Below are 16,027 nucleotides of genomic sequence, written 5' to 3' on the forward strand. Positions count from 1 at the left end.
TCCAGCCAGATGACATCGCCTCCAGCCCGTGAACAAGGAGCAGGAGCTCTGAAACGCGTAGGGCTTTTTTAAATAATCAAGCACTGAGTTTTCCGGAAAAGAAATGAAATAAACGAAGCTGTTTTAAAAAGAGCAGCCTCATCCTGTTACTTCAAGTGCGTCTTCACAGGAGGACACTCTTTTTGTTGGACATATTTCGGCCTGTCCTGGCCGAGAGGACGCACTCCCTCTGAAATAATGGAGGGCTGCGCGCACAGACTGTCTGCTTGGCGCATGCAGGTTGTTAACAGTCAAGAGCAAATACACCGGAATCCAGAACTTGTGCCTCACCAGAGAGGAATGAAATAGGCACAAATGGATGTTCAAATAGACACTGGAAATCCATTGAAGGATCAAAAAATGCGAGTTTGCACGAAGAGAGGACTACAAGTCCCAGTAACCTGCCTGCATGAACAAGCCCACTGGAGGGCGTAACCCACCTGTGGTCGATTAAGCATGGAAAAGCGGAAAGACTTGGCTTCTCTTCCACTCCAGCCAGATGACATCGCCTCCAGCCCGTGAACAAGGAGCAGGAGCTCTGAAACGCGTAGGGCTTTTTTAAATAATCAAGCACTGAGTTTTCCGGAAAAGAAATGAAATAAACGAAGCTGTTTTAAAAAGAGCAGCCTCATCCTGTTACTTCAAGTGCGTCTTCACAGGAGGACACTCTTTTTGTTGGACATATTTCGGCCTGTCCTGGCCGAGAGGACGCACTCCCTCTGAAATAATGGAGGGCTGCGCGCACAGACTGTCTGCTTGGCGCATGCAGGTTGTTAACAGTCAAGAGCAAATACACCGGAATCCAGAACTTGTGCCTCACCAGAGAGGAATGAAATAGGCACAAATGGATGTTCAAATGGACACTGGAAATCCCATGAAGGATCAAAAAATGCGAGTTTGCACGAAGAGAGGACTACAAGTCCCAGTAACCTGCCTGCATGAACGTGCCCACTGGAGGGCGTAACCCACCTGTGGTCGATTAAGCATGGAAAAGCGGAAAGACTTGGCTTCTCTTCCACTCCAGCCAGATGACATCGCCTCCAGCCCGTGAACAAGGAGCAGGAGCTCTGAAACGCGTAGGGCTTTTTTAAATAATCAAGCACTGAGTTTTCCGGAAAAGAAATGAAATAAACGAAGCTGTTTTAAAAAGAGCAGCCTCATCCTGTTACTTCAAGTGCATCTTCACAGGAGGACACTCTTTTTGTTGGATAGATATATATATGTATATGTTTTTTTTTCTTTTTCCGATCATTAATGAGGTTAAACATACATAATTACATTATATTTAATACATGCTCTGGGGTCCCTGCGCATGGGCAGGACTATTCATTGCTTATGACTATTGACGAGTATTCCCTGGAAGAGAAATATTGTTATTATTTTTATACTCTAAAGTTTGATACATATACCATGCAGTATGGAGAAGTGAAGACGTTCAGTTCTACAAGGAGGGTTCTACGGCTCATGAAGGGAGTCATCCATTGGCTTTTTCTGAGTTAAGGTCAGAGGTCTAATGATCTGGTGAGGTCTAGGAAGAGGCGCAATGGCATCCATGCAGGCAAGGGGCAATGCTGAGATAGCTCTCTATCCCCAGCTAGGTCCAGTGACACTGCACACAGTAATGACCATTACTTGTATTTCCATATTCTCCTCTGAAGCTGATCAGCGATGGTCCACTCTGGGTTTGAAATAGTAAAGTATGTGGGCCACAAGTTGAATTAACCACCAAACCAGGCAGGTGTAGATGGACAAAGTCCCCAAACAATGAATATAGGGGACATGAAGTTCTGTACAGGACACACAACATCAACCTTGAAGATCACACTGCAAACCCCGTGGCTTGACAATTACTCTGAACGAAAATTCGAAATTAGGAATAGTAGAAAATGTACTGAGTAATCAGCCAAGACAGCGAACGCTAACTTTAAAATGTCAAGAACACCATATGCGTCAGAGCAGCATGTGCCGGAGGATATTACAAAACCTTCTGAGGTAGAGTCTTTCATGCAGCAGTTCAACTGAGCTGAAACGAGAAAACCGAGCACCTGAGGATAAAATGAATCATTCCAATCTCACAGGCAAAAGAAGTTCTCAAATCTTTGTCATTCAAATGGAGGGAAGTGATAGAAAACAACAAAGGGCATTTTCTTGTGATAATGCTATCAATCCAAATGAGACATAGTTATAACAAATAAAAAAAAACACAGACATGAGAGATGCACTTCACATTTTTCAGGAGTTACGGATTTAATTTTAACAGATGAAACCAAACTGACCTTTTTCAAATTCTTGGTCGTAGGCCTGGAATAAAACATTCCCAAAGCACACTGTGCCTTCACACTTGCCCTGGGATTCCCGTCATCTGCAGCAATAATCCACCACCTAGAAAACGTTAAAATAAATTATCTACAAGAGTGTCAGACAATTTTGGAGAGGGAGGTTATGGATTACAGGTAACAGATTTCTAACAACGTACATTTATTGTCGGACTTGGAATGGAAATAATGAGAGATGTAGATCGGCACTGAATTTTATGGGTTTTTTCTTTTGTTTATTTATGTCGTTTCCAGTAATAAGAAACATGTGTCAATTAAATAAGTCATAAGAGTAGGGATGTTGAATAACAAATATCCGCACATATGACAGTGTGACTTAACTCTGGGAATCCCCATCTTAACTTCAGTTGTGAATAAAATAAAACTAAAATACCTTGCCTTAATCTATTGCTGTACCCCTTGGAAGGAAGAAAGAGTGACAACCGAACTATAGAGGAAACTCATGCACCGTAATTCTTTACTATTCTACAAAAGCTTCCACCCGAAGGCACTGAGGGATAACGTCCCAATGGGCCAATTCCTCCACTTACGACGGAATTGGTCCAAACTATTTGACTATAAAACTCATGAAAATGAACTGAGCAACCAATTGTTACAAAGACAATATACCTCCGACTCTGGTACGGAAGGCAGCTAAAAGAGCCAGGAATAACAACCGTGCAGGCTTATTAGAAACATATCCATGTCCCATTACAGAGAATATCAGAACTTTTTGCAACTTGTCAACAACCACCAAGCAGGTGAGATGCAAAAACTGGTTCATCTTGAATACGGACAACCTGACCTCACAAAACCCCATGTTGCCTTCAAGCACAGGAACAATTTGACTGATATTCTGGTTCACAAGAGACCTAAATATTAGTAACTCCTACTCAAGATGCGCTGTGGGTGCTTCCAAAATAAAGAGACATTTTCATGCGGTTCATAAGGTGCCCCTTTTGACATCCATGACACCCAGAGCAGTCTTGGACTGTAAACTCATTGAAGCTGCGTTGTCACACAAACTGAAATAGTGAAGAAGTGATAGGTATGATTTTCTGCCCGTGTGCTTTACACTACACTAGAATGACCATCCCGAAGATTAAGACACAAATCATCGAGCACTATACAATGTCGCAATACAATAACAAAAATGCCAAGTCATTTAATTGAAAAGGGACATAACGAGTATAGGATCCAATGGACTGCAATAGACAAACCAAAACCAACAGCTTTCACAAAAGATATGACAAACGTCCTGTTTTGCGAGAACAACGTTGGATTTTTAGATTGGGCTCTCCCTGGTGTCGTATGCCCCATGCATGCCATTGTTGTTTTTTCCATGTTAGCATGAGCCGGTTGCAGACTGTCCTCTGCTCTGCGCACCTTACGACACAAACTCATTTTGCTTTGTGCCACACTGTACCTTCACACAGAACATGCTGTTGTTTTTGCGTTCTGTTCTTTCCTGGGATTTAGTCTGAGCGACACATGCACCTTGTTATTCTGTTCTAGTCAGGCCCTAGCACCCAGACAAAACACACAGATGCAGCTGTTGTTTGGGAACATGTACTTTGTCACATAGGTATGCACAGACAGGTAACACATATACTTGGATAGGGATTTTTCCAGGTAAGAGAGCGTGACTGCACCTGAGATGTAGAACTTGCATCTGTGTATGCTAAGGTACGGGGTCTGCTGTTAACACCAAGAGTTTTTCTGTTATATAAGCATTTTGTTTCTGTAGAAAGGGAGGGAGGTTAGGCTACACTGTCGTATATCATGAAAGCAGCTTTTATGATCTATGGACTACTTGCTATGCTAACCGTATTTGTATTAGACATTTTTCTACTTGTTGTGGCACAATACTGCACAAAAGTGCACGATAGTTAAAATAAACATTTTAACCTTTCCTCGTGTTTCTGTCAGAACTTATTGTGGACTAGTACGAGTGTGAAAGCGAAAGGGTGTGTCCTGCAACCGCGATTCCTGAGAGGGTTGGTAGTGTTGTGTTCTGGAGTGTCTAATTACTTGTTCCTCTGTCAGTGAGTAGGCGGGTAAGTGAGACAGTATAGCTAGTCAGGTCTGGGCTCATGGGTACTCCGGTGGTAGGATGACTCAGTCCCTGCCTACTAAGGTTCCATGATCCCAAGAATAGTTCTGTGACTCTGCAGAATCCCTGCAACATAGCGCAGCCAACATTTGGTCTGGTACTTATTCACGGGACCCCTGAGTAGCTCCTGTGCTGGTCCACAATACCCTCACACCAGTTTCCAGAGACGTCCGTGGTGGGAGGGCTTCGCCTCCTCAGTTTGTAGGGGTTACCTATTGCTGTAGGGTTCTCAAGCTTGAATTAAAAAAAGTTTTTTTATACCCATTTTGTGCTACCATTTGTTTCTCTTTTTTTTTACTTATGGCTCAACCGATTGTGATTCAGTCTCATTGCCGCGCAACGGTTACTCAACACTTGCTACAGCACAATGGTTACTCAACACTTGCTATAGCACAGAGTCCTGAATGCAGGGTCTCCGGTTGTTTTTGTTGTTGAAGCGGATCCTCCATACCGTTTCGAGGTATTTTTCAACTGGGTTACATTGCCCGCAGTGGGTGCGAATGATAATTGTTTTCGTGCTTATAATTCTGTTGCTGTACCAGCAGCTTATCACCCTTATGCGGTTGTTGAAGTTCCTCTTATGGCCTGGGAGCACTAGACTTGGTTTAAGGCACCTTATCAAATCCTCTTTCTTTCGTTCACATAGGCCCCTTAAGTATTGATGGGGCCATGTGGCCTGTTTTGGCCAGTTTACTCCACATCCTAATGACCTTAATGCTAATTGGCAGAGGTTTCAATTGCTGTATGGACAGGTGGTTCTCCTATAGACACCTGATCTGATTTTTTGCCCATGCTTTCCTAATGGCTCCACCTGGTGCTGCGCCCCCTGTGCAGGCTGCACAAGGAGGTGTCTTGTGATTAGGCCCATTATTATTACTTCGGTGATGGGCAAATGTCCTCCAAATCATGAGGACTTGCTGTTTTGGATTGCTCAGAAGATTAAGCAGCTTGACGCAGTTTTTCCTCTTACGGGTCATGTCCAGAAACGCAAGATCCTTACTATGTGCTTACCTGGATGGTCTTATTACTCCTTTGGCCGAATGCAACTTATGGGGGATGGTGTTTGCCTCAGTTTTTACACTTTGTTATGGCACCCCCTCCATGAGCGTTCTTCCGCGCGTTCTTAAACAGGTACAGGATGAACATGGGGCCAAGGTCCTGCCATAGATCTGGGAATTAAATTATTGGGCATTTTTCCCATAGTCTCCAGGATGATTCTTTCTACTGTTAAGGGTGAAGCAGCGGCTCTGATGGTTTGTCGATGCCTTTCGGCAGCGCCTGACCTTGATCAGGAATGTGAATTGGTGATTATGTTTGCTGATGTTTATCCGTCCTTGGGACGCAATAATATGGGGGTTAGACCTCCTCCTCAGTCTCAGGGTAAGCCTGAAAAGGAGGGACGTCCTGTCTTTCCTATGAGGAATTGAGACAAAAATAATCAGCACAGAAGCCTTGGTCTCGTGGTGGTTTGCAGCTTCTGAACGTAGATATGTTTTAAGTGCTTGCGCCGAAATTTAAATATCAGAGAGGTTCCAGGGTCCTGATCCTCATTCTCCTCGTTCCTTTCAGGAATCACCTGAAAAACAGTACGACAGAGGAGGAAGGCAGGATCACAGACAAGGTGAGTCCATGCAACAGAAGCGGGACGCGCATAGCTCTTTTGATGTGAAAGTCAAGAGAGAGGAACCACCTCTGTAAAGAGCCCCATGGCAAAAGAAGAAAGTTGTCACTTTAACAGCGAAATATGCCCAAGACGGTGAGTTGGGCAGTGACTCTCCTCGACAGCACGGCGGAAGTTACCGTGGTGCGCCAGACACTTCACTGGTTTTAATAGGCGAAAGCAACGGGCACCTTTGTGACTGTTGAAACCGAGGTTACCCGCGTCACAGCACCTGATAGACTTTACCATGTAGAAATTCATATGGAAGGTGACATTAAGGGCACCATTAATGCTATTTTGTGGGACAACTTGACGTCTTCCTATGACATTTTATCAGTGGAAGTTGATTGGCCTCCCGTTTGTTCTTGCTTGTCCTCGTGGTGAGGATGTGATAATTCCTTCTTTCTCACAATACGTCCCTTCTGAGTGGGCTTTTGATTTGGCCCCTGCCTTATACTGCAACCAAGCTGATTGGGATAAGGATTTTCCTTCTCATATTGTCCCAATTCGTTCCTCAGCCACAGGCTCAATATTTAATTAAACGTGACACAAAGGCGTCCGTTAAAGAGGTCTTCAAATCAACTTGAATATCAGGGTGTAATTGAGCCCTGTGTCTCTGATAAATAATCCTCTTTTTCCGATTCTGAAACCTGATGATTCATATCGCATTGTTTTAGATTATAGATATTTGAATAGACATACCCTTACTTTTGCGATACAAAATATGCATACTACTGCTTTAATAAATAATATGAGTAAAAAGGTGAAAATTACACTTGATATTTCTAATGGCTTTTTTAGTCATAACTTGGCTCCTGAGAGCCGAGGTTTATCCGCATTCAGGCCCTCGGATGCCAGAGGCGCTATGCAAGATTTTCCATGGGATATGAGAATAGCTCTGGTGTTTTTGTAGCACACATTGTGTCCCTTTTGAACGAGATCAATACCAATGCTTTTTCCTATGTCAATGACATATATCTGACTGATGATTAATTAAATCCTCATTTCGCATGTGTGGATCGTATTATCACGCGATCCGCAGCTCTAGGCTACAAATTCTATTTGCGAAGTTGCGTATTGCGTGTCTGACCGTTCTTTTTCTTGGTTAAGAATTGACCGATGAGGGGGGCGTGGCTAGCAGCATGGCCGGCTAAGACGTGTCTAGCCGGAGCTCCGGCCGGGCTGCCATCTAATCCGACGTTTACACCCTATCCCGTACAAAAAATATCGCATCAGGCAGTGTATACAAGCGCGCTGCATCTGAGGCTGGCTTTGTGGCACCGACAGCGCCGTGGATCTCCCGTTCTCCGCCGTAACCGGCACCGGATCGGGGGCGCCCGCATCAGGCAAGATGGCGGCGGCGGCGTAGGCTGTGGCTGCGAGAGAGCGGAGAGGACCGCGAACTCCCGACTGGGTGAGCGAGGAGAGCCGGCAGAGAAGCGGAACGGCTGGGGGACGGACCCGCGTCCCGAGGCAGAAGTGTGAAGCCCTTGCGGTGCCGGGACATCGGGGTCGGGCCCCCGACTGCCTTTACCAAGATGGCGGCCGCCACCGAATGGAGCCGGTGAGCGATCTCTGAGAAGTGGATACCAGCGTTGGGCAGTAGCCTGGGGTCGAGTGCGGGAGAAATCCGGACCTGCCTTCTTACCCCACCCCCCACCCCCCCCCTCCGCCCGACGGTGAGGAGCACGAACAACCGATGCGGGGCAGCTCCCTCGCCCACGTGAGATGGAGCGGAGCGAGGCTTGAGGCTGGAGGGAGCTCGGGGTGCGACGTCCTGGAGGTGAGGCCATCCAGGGGAGGAATTTGTGGTGGGGGCCGGTGATCTCCACCGGGTTCGAGACTGTGCCAGCCGCCGAGATTGCGGCACCCTCCCCTCCCCCCCTGCACCCGACCCACCTGGCGCGTAGCACTGCACTGCAGCGAGGCCCCCCGGGGTACGGAGACAGGCGGCGGAGGACAACAGTCGCCGACGGCCGCGGTCCACGAGGGGTGACCGCGTATGGTTACGGCACAGTCCAGCACCCCTGCCTACTGCCGAGAGGAGAGCGGAGGAGCTGGCTCGGGGGCGGACTCTGGACATCGAGGGCCAGGCACAGAACAATGCGCAGCGGGTGGCGAGAGGAGTGATCCGTGCTATTAATGGGGAGGCGAGAGGAGCGAGTCCCCAGCAGGCATCCCACCGCGATCCTCCATTGGCGGGAGAGTACGCCTCGGCCACTCCAGGCACCACACCCAGAGATCTAAATTTGCCATAGAAGCTTCCCTGGTGGCGGGGAGGGGACGGGACGAGGTGTTTCAACAGGGGGACTTGAGGTGCAAAACAACGGTCAGACGACACTCACCCCCCTCTCACCTCCCCCCCCCTCCCCCAGAGATCCACCCGACTAGCGGCTGCACCCGGGAAATGTGTCGACATGCTTGAAACAAGCGCCAGGGATACAGGCGTGCAACTACAACAAGTCGCTGACTTCAGTGGGGATCAGCACAGAACCGCAGCCGATCCTACAGCGGTGGCAGTCATGGGGAAACGAGATCCGATCCCTAAACCGACGAAGCAAGGCCCTATGGACAACTTTGCAACATCGAGACCAAACGTGGACCAGCGACTGGATACGCCTGGACCGCTCACAGAAACAGCAATGCTCCTGGCAGCCATCCAGGCATCTAGAAGTGACATCCAGGAATCGAGGGCTGCTTTGGAGGTAAAAATCGGAGAAGTAGGCTCTGAGAAAACGCTGCTACGTCAGGACTTTCGCAATTTAACAGAAAGAGTAACAGTGGCCGAGAACCGAGTCACGGATAACGAGTCGTCGATCACAGCGCTAAAGAAAGACATGGCAGAGCTCCAGGCCTCACACCGCCACCTGCAATGGAAGGTGGATGATGCCGAAAATAGGTCCCGCCGCAACAACCTCCGCTTTGTGGGCTTTAGAGAAGGCCTTGAAGGGAGGGACATGGCCTCCTTCCTCCATGATTGGCTAAAGAATACCTTCCCCGCGGCTCAGTTCTCTACCTGTTTCGTTATTGAGAGGGCCCACAGGGCGCTACTGGCCAAACCGCCGGAGGGCGCGAGACCGAGGCCGGTCATAGCGAGATTCCTCAACTATGCTGACAGAGACTTAATTCTCAGAGAAGCCAGGAAGCTGGGGGAGATCTAGTTTGAAAATGCCACGATTATGATCTTCCCAGACTATAGCCAGGAGGTGTCCAAACAACGCCGATCCTTCGACTCGGTGAAGCTGAAATTACGTGCCTTGAAATTGGACTACATACTCCTTTTCCCGGCGAAACTTAAAGTCATCTATAAAGACAAAACCATCTTCTTCACCTGCCCGGAGGACGCCTGGCAATGGCTAGAGGAACACCCCATTTTGAACAGTAGGGAAGCAGCGGGCAGAGACGCCATAGACCGATCGCTGAGGGAAAGGACGCGATGGGAACATCCGAAACCACGAAGACGACGATCCGGAAAGATCAGGGGAAGTAAACCAGCGACACCCTACCAGACCCGCGCCACTAGTGGGAGGAGAGGGGGCAGATCGACGTCCCCCAACAATAACAACTCTTCGGGCTCCAGGTTCAGCAGCCTGCGAAATGGTATCAGATCGGAGGGCGACGAAGAAGGAGATTCGGAGGGGCATGATTCCGGGGGAGACGGAGAGAACAGTCGGGCCGAATCGGTCCACCCCCTGGTCGCCAAGATACAGCTACTGGAACAGGACTCATCGAGACTGGGTCCCGTAGCGGACACCCAAGACTCGCAATCATGAGCATGGACTTCCGGGGGACATTGAGATAGCAGCCCGGTAACGGGAACACGCAAGTTGGCACGCCTTTCTATGTTGTTTTTCTTGTTCTTTCAGTTGTTGGGTGTATGATGGGAGGGAAAGGTGGGAGGGCGACAGACATTCTCCTGCGGATGGTTAGGTCCCTGGAAGGGGAGCGACTGGAAGGGAAGGGAGGTGGGGTGGGGGAGGTGGGGAGACCATGTTTTTTTGCAATTGTGAGTTGGGGGAACAGGGGAGTTGGGGCGGGAGGGGGGAACAAGTTGAGAAACAGCGACTACATGCCACTACGCACCTTACACCGCACCACCTCGGGAGCCCTACCTCGAAATATGAAGGGAACACACAATGGCAGATCCACTAGATCACACCCACACAAGTGACACAGGCGTCACAATATTGTCTTGGAATGTGAATGGCCTGGGGTCAAAGATCAAACGGGGCCTAGTCAATGCATATCTAAAAAGACTGGCGCCGGACATTATATTACTCCAGGAAACCCACCTAAGAGGCACCCAGTGCGCCTTTATAGCAAGGGGCAGGCATGTGGTGCTTGCGCACTCGGGTTACACGGCGGACTCCAGAGGGGCTGCAATCCTCGTTACAAAATCCACACCATTCGCCATCACTCGTACATGGTTAGACCCACAGGGGACGTATGCAGGAGTACAGGGCATATGGAGGAGGTGCAGGTACACAATAGTCTCAGTCTATGCCCCCCCAAAGCTCCAGGCGCGCACCCTCGCGGCAGTCACTGCTATCCTTCTGGACATGGCAGATACGATACAGATAGTGGGGGGAGACTTCAACGATGTAATGTGTACCACAAGGGACAGATCGGGGACCCCACGTACGGCGGGACACGACACGGCGCTGGCTCGACAGATGCACACTCTGGGCCTCACAGATGTTTGGAGATGGCTCCACCCCACACAGGAGGCCTACTCCTTTTACTCCGGGGCCCACAAGGTCTTTTCCAGACTGGATTACATATTCACCTCTAGGCAAGAAATCACGGTCAATGACATAGCGGAATATAAGGCGCGAGGAATCTCGGACCACTGCCCCCTGACGGTACACCTGGGACTTGGGAGGGGGAGACAGACCAGGGAATGGCACCTCTCGGCGTGGGACCTGCAAACACCGGATCTATTGAAGGGGATTAGAGCAGACATAAAGCTATATATAGCAGAGAACGAGGGTTCAGTGGAGTCAGGGATCACACTCAGGGAAGCACTTAAGCCAGTTCTTAGAGACCGCATAAACAGCAGACGGGGGGCGGCCAGGAAGGAGTTGCACCTTGCGGTCACGAATGAGGAGGTCTCGATCTTAGCCCTTGAAGCAGAATATCACCATGGGAAGGAAGAAAAAATACTTAGGAAATTGCTAGACACACAAAGGCACTATAGAGAACTTGTCACCGGGGAAGCACGCACACAGGCACTGGCGACACTCCACGGCCTATACGACGTGGGTGATAAATCTGGTAGACTTTTTGGCATGGCTGAGCAAGAGAGAAAGGGCGACACGCTGGGTAGACAGAATTGAAGTGACGGGGAACAGATCGGCCTGTACGGACGAGGCCATAGCAGAGGCCTTTGCCACGTACTATGAGGATTTCTATAGAGCTAGAGATTTGGGGGGCGAGGTTGAAGCCAGCCACTATCTATGCGACATGGAGGTCCCAACACTGTCCCAGGAGGACGCTGCGGACCTGGAAGCCGAGGTTACACTAGAGGAAATTGATGAGGCAATTACATCCCTGAAACTGGGGAAGACGCCGGGACCCAACGGCTTCCCGGCGGAATTCTTCAAACGTACGGCGGACCTGCTGCAACGCCATATTAAAAAGCTCTTTGTTGAGGCACTCCAAAAGGCAAGCCTGCCACCTGATCTGGCCACGGCCACGATTGTCCCTATACATAAGGAGGGTAAACCCAGAGACATGTGTGCCTCCTACCACCCGATCTCTCTCCTCAATATGGAGACGAAGATTCTGGCCACTGTCCTTGCTAGACGCCTGCGGAGGGTGATCTCTGAGTTAGTGCATGCGGACCAATCTGGGTTCCTTCCGGACAGGGTGACCAAATTAAACCTCCGTCGCACTCATAACTGGCTGCAGGAAGTCCGAGAGAGGAGCGAGCCCCATTGGTTCCTCTCCTTGGATGCAGAAAAGGCCTTCGATGCAGTACACTGGCCCTTCCTGTTTGAGACGCTCCGGAGGTTCGGCTTTGGCCCTAAGTTCTTACAATGGATTAGACTCTTATATGCCACCCCAAAGGCACGAGTGAGGGTAAATGGACGACTGTCACGCGAATTCCACATCAACAGGGGAACGCGCCAGGGGTGCCCACTGTCCCCCCTTCTATTCACATTGACGATAGAAATACTAGCAATCCGGATCCGACAGAATCAGGGTATTAGGGGGTTCACCTGGGGAGACTCGGAAGCTACCCAGGAAAAAATCTCGTTGTACGCGGACGACGTCCTGCTGTTTGTGACGGAGCTGGAGGCCACGATCCCGGTCCTGTTCCAAGAGTTAGATGACTTCGGAGCGAGATCGGGTCATACTATTAATTGGCATAAATCGATTCTATATGACCCCGTCAACAAAAGAATCACCTTCCGCCTCCTCACCCACGCACACAAAGCCCTACACGACCAAGGCCCGAGCTACCTCAACAGCCGAGTCAACTTCTACGCTCCCAACCGCCACCTCCGATCAGCCAACCACGCCCTCGCCGCCGTCCCCCGCATCCGAAGAGCGACTACAGGAGGAAGGTCCTTCTCCCACCTGGCCGCCAAGACCTGGAACTCCCTCCCGACCGACCTGCGCCTGACCCAAGACCACCTCTCCTTCAGGAAGAAGCTGAAGACCTGGCTGTTCGAGCAGTAGCGGCTCCCCCCCCCCCAGCGCCTTGAGACCCCACGGGTATGTAGCGCGCTTTATAAGTGTCACTGATTGATTGATTATGACCCACAGGGCCGAGAGCGCAGGGATTGCCTACCGGAACTCCTCATTCACACCACAGAGGGATTCCAGTACCTGGGGGTGTACATAACACTAGACGAGACACTTTCCCTTAATAATAACGTGACCCGCATCATGGCAAGTGCGAAATTAGAAATGGGCCGGTGGAGGCAGCTCCCGCTCACCCTATTAGGGCGCGCAGCGCTATATAAAATGGTTCTGCTCCCAAAATGAATATTACCGCTCCCTCCTACGACCTTGGCTAACATCCACGCGGATCTACGAATATTCCTATGGTTGGGGAAACACCCGAGAATAGCCTTGGACACGCTGCAGCGACACCAACCTGGAGGCGTACTATTGGGCGGAACACCTTACCCCGATAAATGAATGGTTGCATGCAGCAATAGATCACCCCACTTATGCACTAGAACGATCAAAATGGTCCCACATGAACGTTCTACACTACTTATACGGAGGCCCAAAGGGGGAGCACCTTCTGCCAGCTACCAGAATCACGTTGACTGCATGGGTTAGGGCGACCAAACGCATGGGATGGGACAAACGACCCACCCGACAGACGCCACTATGGCACTGTAAGTGGTTGGGTGAACTTCACAAACTGTCAGGCTTTAGGCAGTGGGATGACATCGGCATTTTGACCATTGGGGACGTGATTGCTAGGGGAGAACTAAAAACATTCCAAGCCTTACAGGGAGACTTTGGCCTACATAACACTCAGTATTACAGATAAACACGACTAAGGCACGCCTGGAGGGCACAGAACATCGTGCTGGCAGACTTCCCAGAATACGCCCCTTAAGAGGGTAGGTTCTTGCAAGAGCAAATAGGGAGGGGAGCGGTGTCCCTCACGTACCGAACGCTAACCAACAATACACTGGGAACCCTACAAGACCTGAGAAACAAATGGGAGGCGGACACGGGGGAGATGGAAGACCTGGACTGGGAGATGGTTCTTATGCACCCTCGTGAGGTGGCGATTAAGTCCAGACTCCGTCTTATACAGCTGAAGGTGCTGCACAGAGCCTACTACGACAGGGTGCGATTGTACAGAATGGGGAGGGTCCTGGACACTGCATGCCTTAGATGCCACCAACCAGAGGGGAGCTTCTACCACATACTTTGGGGCTGTGCAATTATACAGAAATACTGGGAGGACGTATTCGGGGAACTGGACGAGGTCCTGGGAACCACTCTACCAAGTGACCCAAAACTAGCTCTGTTGGGGTTGACGACCGAAGTCGATTTGGCCCGCCCCTTGATCATATTCCTAGTGCTGGCATTGGTGGTGGCCAAGAGAGACATTGCTCGGCGCTGGGGAGTGGCCGAACCGCCTGACTTAGAGGAATGGAGGAGAGGGCTTGACCTCTATATGGCGGCCGAGAGAGTGACATATAAAGCCAGGGGTTGCCCCAAAAAGTTCCGGAGAGTATGGACTAAGTGGAGGCAGTACCACGGACTAGAGTGAACGCACGGGGAATCTGAAGGAGAACTTTGTGATAATTGATGTTTGATATGCACCCAAAGGTGGAGACGGGGATTGGGCCTGTCAAATGTACTGTGGAACCCTGTTTTTTCTCCGGGGGATGTAACTCTGACAGCAAAGGATAGATGTTTTTTTTATTATTTATTGACATTCGTCATTAGCTTTGGTTTAAAACTGTACTGTCGTTTTTGATGTGTGAATAATCCTAATGAGCAAAAGAAAAGTTGCGGTATTGACGGATACTGGCTGAATGTTGACGCCAGCCCGTGTCCTCCTATATTCTCAGATGATACGCCCAGAGCAACAATAAAACATTTATTTGAAAAAAAAAAGAATTGACCGATGAGGGTAGGGTTTTGGCCTCCCCATTTCTTAGAGAAATGTTCTCAATTACAAATTCCATCTACATTCAAGAAGTTACAGTCTCTAATAGGGTTTGTAAAATTTCGGCAGGACTTGCATACCTGACTATGCTCAGTGTACCAAACCTCTTTACGCTTTGATACACCAATCCTTTTCTGCTTCCTCTTGGCTTCAGGAACACACCGCTGAGCTGCGTGCCTTACAGACTGACTTAATTTTTGTCATAGTACTTAAAAACTAAATTGAATAGTACCAATTTGGTAATCCGGATCTTGCCTGGAGCAACCAGTCTCACTTATGTGACATTTCATGAGGCTGACACTTTCTCAATTGCTTATAAATCGCTTTTGCATACTTCTGCAGAATTGTGTTTTTATTATACTGAAAAGATTATGAAAGCTGTACAGATGGCGGTTCTCAAGGAACCCTCTTTTGCCCAAGGTTAATCCATTTTTGTTGTTTCTCAAGTGCTTACTTTAGAGGCAGTCACGAAGGCTAGTGTCCCTAATTCTAAAGCTCTGCATCCTCGTGGGATTCAATGGGCTACGTCACTGATGTCGGCTGGTGTCAGTTTCGTTTTTGATCTTTCTTTGCAAACGCAAGGATTTCTTCAGTTTGAACATGTTCACCCTCTGCCTTCTTCAGTTCTTCGTCTTGATCAGTACGAATGCATCCTTTAAAATGATGGTTTGACTCAACTGGCCATTGGTTCTAAGCATGCTTATTCTGCGACTTGCGCTATTGTCGTACAATGGAAGTTGGGGTTTTTCGCACTTCCTTAGTACACAAGCAGTCCCTAGGAGGTTGCACAGCCCAATTGTCTGAATTAGGGCACTACTTTTGGCTCTTGAATAATTACCCACCATGGTTGTATTGACTCTTTTTACTGAGCACAATCTTTCAATGACAATCAGTTTTGTTTGGGAAAAAAATGATTATCAGGATTTTAAAGGTTTCACAATAAAACATAAAACGCTCTGGGTTTGAGTGGCAGTTCTTAAGGAACTTCTGCCATTTACACATGTTGTCTATACATTAGGACATCAACATGCGGGTGCGCACGCTATTGGCAATCCTATAGCTGATGAAGCAGCCAAATCTGCAATAGCCACAGTTAAAGTAGCAGCCAGTATTCGTTCTATGACTAGAGTTGACAATGACATTTTGGCGGTATTGCCACAACTAGGTAAGGCACTCCGTTTCCCCAGGGTCCCCTTCTCGATATACTTATCAGTTAACTACTGACAAGGTACCATTTGTATCTATTCCTA

General features: G+C 48.9%; 1 protein-coding gene across 3 annotated transcripts in view; it reads right to left on the bottom strand.

The window, feature by feature from the left end:
- Window positions 1–16,027, bottom strand: part of LRP2BP (LRP2 binding protein) — a 489,520-nt gene that overhangs the window by 161,068 nt on the left and 312,425 nt on the right. For all 3 annotated transcript variants that reach the window (XM_086963334.1, XM_086963335.1, XM_086963336.1), the window contains exon 6: window positions 2,316–2,421. In XM_086963334.1, coding sequence (XP_086819460.1) covers window positions 2,316–2,421 — 106 coding nt within the window. The remainder of the gene's footprint in view (window positions 1–2,315; window positions 2,422–16,027) is intronic.

Source organism: Lissotriton vulgaris, chromosome 3_1 (genome assembly GCF_964263255.1).
Source record: "Lissotriton vulgaris chromosome 3_1, aLisVul1.2, whole genome shotgun sequence".
NCBI lineage: Eukaryota > Metazoa > Chordata > Amphibia > Caudata > Salamandridae > Lissotriton > Lissotriton vulgaris.